This window comes from Gopherus flavomarginatus, unplaced genomic scaffold, assembly GCF_025201925.1.
Source record: "Gopherus flavomarginatus isolate rGopFla2 unplaced genomic scaffold, rGopFla2.mat.asm mat_scaffold_2040_arrow_ctg1, whole genome shotgun sequence".
NCBI lineage: Eukaryota > Metazoa > Chordata > Testudines > Testudinidae > Gopherus > Gopherus flavomarginatus.
In genome coordinates, this window is record NW_026114801.1 from 24,114 (window position 1) to 31,347 (window position 7,234).

The window sequence follows — 7,234 nt, forward strand, 5'->3', positions numbered from 1 at the left end:
CGCTGCCTCATCAGACTCCAGAAACTTGCCTGATTCACTGAATCAAAGGGTTTATGGAAGTCTATAAAAAGTGCTGCGTATGGCTGATTAAATTCAACCATCTTTTCATACTGATGTCTCAAAGGGTAAAGATCTGGTCAACGATGGAATGACCAGGTGTAAAGTCATACTGAGGATCCTGATCTTTGCCATGAAATGCATCTTTGATTTGAGACATTAACACAGAAGTGAAGACTTTGCTTGGGATTGACAGTGGCGTAATACCTCAATATCGTTGCTATATTCAGCCTTATCATGCTTTTCGGACAGAGGCAGAATATGCCCTGTGATGCTGGCAGACCAAGTGCCAGCTCATGCCAAGGCCCCTAGGCCTCACTGAACACTGACAAATACACAGCTGGAAATGAGTCTGACTCACCTGTGTGTTGGTATCGTTAAAAGAGATATAAGATTTATAAAAATGTTTAGACTTCACAGAATGTTTGTAAGGTGCTGCCAGCGTTAATCTCACTTATAATGTCTGTATCCCATGTTTTAAGGTAATATTTAGTTGTTTGCTCTGAAACTGGAAACCCCCCTCCCCAGTCAGAAAAGAATCATTACCAAGTGTGAAATATTATTTCCAGTCCAACAAAAGCAAGCCCATAGATACCAGAAGAACCACAGTGGAACATCAGAGGATAAAACACTGTGGTAATTTTCCACACACACACACACACACTCCACCCCTAACACCCGTGATGAGGCCTCATCCCATTTGCTTGAGAGAAGGAAATAAAAAGTCCCTGACAAGAAGAAACTGTTAGTCTGTGCTGCTTGGTCTTTGGCAGAGCAAGATTTCTAAGCATAAGCAAGGGATCCCCAGCTGCTTAGCTGTGATTAGCCCTAAAGGACACACAGAGCTTGTATATTACAGCAGATTCTATCATCTTTTGGAACCTAAGACTGTAAATCATTTGTGTGTGTTTACCAGCGTTAACCTTGTACATAACTCCCTTGTTTCTTTTTCTTAGCTAATAAATCCTTAGATAGATTACTATAGGATTGGCTACAAGCATCATCTTTTGTGTAAGATCTAAAGTGCAATTGACCTGGGATAAGGGACTGGTCCTTTGGGACTGGGAATAACCTAAATATTGTGATTTTTGATGTAAGGAACTACCTATTGCAAAGGCAGCCTTACCTGGTGGCAAGACAGACTGGAGTGCCCAAGGGGACTGCCTATGACTCCATGTTAAGGCTGCTGTATTTCTTGCAGAGTTCCCATTTGATACTTAATTGATGAAATCCAAGTCTAGAACTCACAGCCAATGTGGGGGTTGTGACCTGATTCTGAACAGTCTGCCTGAGGTTGGTACCTGTGTTCTTCAGCCACTCCAGACAGCCTGTCAGCCCTTCTTCTCTGGGTCATTGGGGATGGCATGAGTGAGCCAGGTGCTATTGAAAAGCCTGTGCTGCCATAGTGTGACAATACTCTCCCCTGTCTTCAGCAACTCAGGGGCTGGAAAAGGGTGTGAAGTGGCTGTTACACTTTAAAAGCGTGGTATTCTGTTAGGGGAATAGGATCAGTGTTTGAACATAGGGTCAAGGCAGGGAGCACCTCCCCACTGCACTGACACATGGTAGAGAGAGAGTGTGTGGTGTGGGTATTTTAGGATATTGCACAAATAGGGCAGAATTAAGGTTGTGTGGGAATTTGTCTTCTCTCTCTATTTCCTGGTTCTCAGAAGTCAGAGTTTTGCTGAACTCAGTTTTGGGAAGAGCCCGAGCTATTACCACACACCTTAATTCTGTATTAACAAAGGTTTTTTGTGACATTTTATTTCCTAGTTTTTTAAACAGAAGGAGCAATGTTTGTTGGTGGGCATTACTGGCCATTTAGATAACTGTCGTTCTCACCTAGGTTTGCAGTTGATGCACTACTGTGGCTCAATAATAATCAAAAGACCTAGTTTTTATATTGTGCTTTTCATGAGCAGCTCTCCAAGAGCTTGACATCATTATCCCCATTTTACAGAAGGGAAACTGAGGCATAAAGCGGTGATGTGACTTGCCTCCATGGTCATTCAACAAGCCAGTGGCAGAGCTGGGAATAGTCCCAATCCAGTAGCTTCTCCACTGCACCACACAATTGCTCTGTGATTCCACAGTGCTCCTCCCCACTCCTCTGCATGTTTTGTTATAGTTTCCTTCTTGTCCTACCCTCAGGGCACATGGAGAACAATGGATCATCATCCTCTTCTAACAATCTGGTACATCTCTGAAGACTGTTATCACGTCCCCCCTCACCCTTCTCCTCTCTAGACTTAACACTCCAAATTCTTTCTACCTTTCCTCACAAGTCAGGATTTCTAAACCTCTTTATCATTTTTGTTGCTCTCTTCTGGACTGTGTCTAATTTCTCCACATCCCTCTTAAAGTGCAGTGCCCAGAACTGGTCACACTACTCCAGCTGAGCAGAACAATTACCTCCTAGGCCTTACATACCACACACCTGTTAATTCACCCTGGAATGGGCAAGCCAGCCCAAACAGTCAGCAAAGAATAACTTCTATGGGCCAAATCCTAAGGAACTCATTCTTCTCTAACACAGGCCATGTCTACAGACAAATATAAGTCGACCTAACTTACATTGGCAGACAGTCGCTGCAGTAATTACATTGCTCATGCGTGTCTGCACTTTGCTCCTTGTGTCGGCAGTGCATGACCTCACCAGGAGCACTCGTGCCGATTGCACTGACAGTGTGGGGCATTGTGAGAAGGCTCCTGAAAGCCAATAACAGTTGACATAAGAAACGCAGTATCTGATGTAGTTAGTGTCAATGTAAACTTGACTCTACGCCGCTCGTGGAGGTGCAGTTATTAAGTCAGCATAGTGGGGCAGTTACATCAGTGGGAGCGAAATTTAAGTGTAAGCGCTTCCATAGTTAGGTAGACATAAGATGTCTTGAGTCAGCCTAACTCTGTAGTGTAGACCAGGCCTCAGTAGTCAATGACCATGATGTTTACACTGTCTTAACAAGCACCATAGCATTGACTTCCCTCCTGAGGGCACTTTCAAAGCAGGGATCATTAGCAGCAGCCTCAGTGGAGATCCCAAGAGCTGCCTGAGCCAGTGTGAGGCTGCTTTCCCCTATAAACCCTAGAAGTTCAGAGCAGGAGGCATGGAGGCCCCTTGTAATATACACGGGTATGTGCATCAGGCAAGAAATCAAGAGCCGGCCTAGTGCAGGAGTGGAAGGTAGGTGTCCTGGCAGAGGGAATAAGGGCTTGTCCATATAGGGTGATGGTGCACCACAGCAGGGTGTTAATTCTAAAGTGCCCCAATGTATTGTGCACAAAGGAACTTTCTGTGGGCACCAACAAGAGTCTACACGAGCCAGTTCACATGCCAGATGTTGGTGCCCTTTAGAAATCCCATTGCTCTTGAGTGAACTACCCCACCTGGTAGACTCTGAGAGCAGGAGGCAGAGGGGAGCAGCATGGAAATGGAAACCAGATTCCCACACGCACTCAGCACTGATGCACAGGTCGCCACTTCTAGCTGAGGATTAAAGGTAAATCTGAACCTTCCTGGGGTTTTTCCACACAGGGAGTCAGTGTGTGGCAAGTTGGGGTGGAAATCTACAGTGTGGTAGGTTGCTGTGCAGTAAGGGGCCATGCAGATGCAGCTATCACACACTAAATGTCCCCTAGTGGATTTTGCCCTAGTGCTGTTTGAAATGGAGGTAGTTCAATACGCACTAGGGAATGTTTAGTGCACTGAAGCAGGGACCACATAGTGTGTTAGTACCTGGAAGGCTAGTGCTGTGGAGATTCACACCCAGCTCGCCATGAACTAACTCTCCCTTTAGACAAGCCCTTGGTCAGATCCTGGGAATCTCATCTAAGGAGGAAATGGTGCGGAAGTGGGAAGGAGCACAGCCAGAGCTGTCTCTCAGGCGCACACCTTAGCTATGTGTATCCTGCTCCCTCACACTTCCTATTCTGCCCTTGGTATGTCTCATCCTCTATACCTAACAGGGCGGAACTGCGACACTGCAGAGAGTGACTGGGAGCACTGAGTTCCAGCTGTTCTGTTGCATCTGGAATGCTGCACAAAGTCCAGACTCAGACACTCTCACTCTTCAGCTGGGCTGCAGAGTGCGGCTGGGGTAGAGTGTATCTCAGGGTGCCAAGGAGGGGTGGAAAAGGAGAGGAGTCTGTATGTGCTTGCTCGGGACATTCCCTTTGTGCACAGGGCAGGACACTGGGCAGAGGGAGTTTCCCAGCTGCGCTGCTAGTCAAGGTCCTGCTCTCAGTGTCTCAGGCATTAGCATGAGGAGAGCAAGCTCACGCCCTGCTCTGTTGGTGCTGACATGCAGGCTCCTGAGCTGCACCTGCTGACTCAGAGCTGGGGGAAGAGAGAAGAGAGCGTCTCTTCTTTTCCCATTTAATGCTCAGATACTACAGTTTTGCTCGGTCTGTAACCAGCACACTTCCATTGTTCTGGGTATTTGGGAATATTCACTGGGTAAAGGCTGATTAAGGACCTTAGACCATGCAGTATACTACTAGGAAAACAATTGAACTACAAAGGCTCTATCTGTCTATCTGTCTGTCTGTCTACTCAGAATTTACAGCTCCTGGCTCTGACCTCACCTGGGCAGCGGAAGATCTCTGGCTGAAGTTAATATTGCAAAAAACCGTTTGGGAGATCAGAATTAGACCTCAGATTTATTCATGTGAGGAAAGGCTGTGAGATCGTTCTTGTTAAAGCCATTCCTTTACTCTCTCTTAGCTCTGCTTACCATTTTTAGTGTGGGCTAAAACTAGCTAGTGGCTAGCATCCTTTGAGGAACTGCAGATCCTTTGTGTCTCTGCATAGCTTGAATTAAGGTCCTGATTCAGCAAAGCCCTCAGGACCAGGTTTTTAAAGCTATTTAAGGGTTGCTGAGCTCTGTGTTGCAACAACGCTCAATTGATTTAGGAGCTTAAATTTCATTTTCAAAAGGGATTTAGCATGGAGGAGTCTATATCCCATTGGATGTCAATAGACTATAGACTCCTCATTGCCTAAATCTGGGAAAATGAGATTTAGGCTTGGGCATTGTGATGCTGTGTGCAGCATCTAAATAGCTTTAAAAATCTAAATTAAAGGCACATTGGTTGCCTAAGAATTTTGAACATCACACTAGGCGCCTATCTGCAACTGCTTGCATGTATATATCTGCCCCTGGAAATTTCCACTACATGCATCCAGCAAAGTGAGTATTCACCCACGAAGGCTGATGCTCCAAAATGTCTGTTAGTCTATAAGGTGCCACAGGATTCTTGCTGCTTTTACAGATCCAGACTAACACAGCTACCCCTCTGATATCTGCAACTTTGGGTGCCTAAATGTCTCTGGATATCTGTCCTTCTGCATCTGCTTAAGCTGATGGGATATTTCTGCCTTCGAAAGTCCTGTCTCTGAGTTTTAGTGTTTTTCTTTGTACCTAGATGCACCTCATAGACAAAGCAGAAGAAGATAATAAAATGATCATCACAGAATTCATCCTCCTGGGATTCGGGAATCTCCCTGAACTGCAGATCCTTCTCTTCCTGGTTTTCCTGGTGATCTACATTTTGACCATGTCTGGGAACATCCTCATCTTTGCGCTAGTTGTGGCTGATCAGCACCTTCACACCCCCATGTACTTCTTCCTGGGGAACTTGTCCTGCCTGGAGACATGCTACACCTCCACCATCCTGCCCAGGTTACTAGTCAGTCTCCTGACTGGAGACAGAACCATTTCTGTCAGTGGGTGTTTTGCACAGTTTTACTGCTTTGGTTGCTTGGTAACTACAGAATGTGATCTCCTAGCAGCGATGTCTTATGATCGGTATTTAGCAATATGCAAGCCCCTGCGTTATGCAGCCTTGATGAATAACAGGTTGTGCCTCCAGCTAGCAGCAGGGTCTTGGATAAGTGGATGTCTAATCTGTGTAATAATGACGTGTTTTATGTCACAATTAACATTCTGTGGCCCAAATGAAATTGACCATTTCTTTTGTGATTTTTCTCCAATGCTAAAACTCTCCTGCAGTGACACCAGCATGATCACACTGGTTAGTGTAATACTCACCTCCCTAGACTCGCCTTGCTCATTTCTATTAACTGTGACATCCTATATTTGTGTCATTGCTGCTATGCTGAGAATCCCTTCCACTACCGGGAGGCAAAAGGCCTTTTCCACCTGCTCCTCTCACCTCATTGTGGTTACAGTTTTCTATGGGACCCTAATGACTGTGTATCTGCTACCAAAAACCAATACACTAAAAGCCCTGAACAAAGTGTTCTCTGTCTTCTACACAGTCCTGACTCCCATGCTCAACCCCCTCATCTACAGCCTGCGAAACAAAGAGGTGAAGGAGGCCCTGAGAAAAGTCATCCTGTAATATATGTTGCTCAAATGAATTCAGATGGAGTCACTGATCTGAGAAGGAATCCATCTGGCATAATGAGCAAGAAAGTTTACACCTAGTGGGGTTCAAGCTCACACCAGTGGGAACCGCTCCGGGGAACGTGAGGACATGCTACACGTGGGTTGATGACATTCCCATTTGTGGCTAAAGCTGATACTTGCTACTGCCTTAATTGGGAACCTGACTGTCTTGTACTCTACAATTCACATGTTGACATTTGAGATTTCAGATACGTGTTTCATCTGTTTCTCTGCTCTCTCTGAGTTGGGAAAATGCCACATTCTGCTTGGAACTGGCCTCAGATCCCTGTGGGTGGAATTAGTTGGTTCAAATATTGTCTCTCTCCTTGATGTCCTGGATTCCCAAAAGCTCCATAACTTTATATCTGGGAAGATTGTACTGGTCTTCCCATTTGTTGCACTGCATGTCATCTTGCAATGGGTAGAAGGGGTGTAAGGGTGCGCCTATACTGCAATGTAAGCCTAGGGTCTGTGGGACTTGAACCCATAGGCTCAGTGGGTGTAAACCTAGGCTTGAGTGTCCACACTGAATATTAACACTAGGTTTAGAATTTCTGGATCTGGGCCTCACACCAGTGCTCAGGCATCTACGCTCCACTATGCAGACTTATGTCAAACTAGCCTGTGCCAGGTCTTCAGTTGGCTAACGAGAGACCCTCTCCACGACCCAGGATACTTGAAAGAAACTAGAACAAAGGACAATGACTGCAAGGGATGTGAGTGATTGCTGGATCTAGGCTAAAAGAATATTAGTCTGTAAAAGGGAG

At 45.6% G+C, this 7,234-nt stretch overlaps 1 protein-coding gene across 1 annotated transcript; it reads left to right on the forward strand.

Annotated features, from left to right (window-relative positions):
- The first annotated feature begins 5,481 nt into the window (after positions 1-5,481).
- On the forward strand, positions 5,482-6,984 carry LOC127042047 (olfactory receptor 10C1-like). Its single transcript, XM_050935712.1, has one exon. It carries the CDS (start codon positions 5,482-5,484, stop codon positions 6,418-6,420), a length of 939 nt encoding a protein of 312 aa, XP_050791669.1. The 3' UTR covers positions 6,421-6,984.
- Positions 6,985-7,234: the final 250 nt, after the last annotated feature.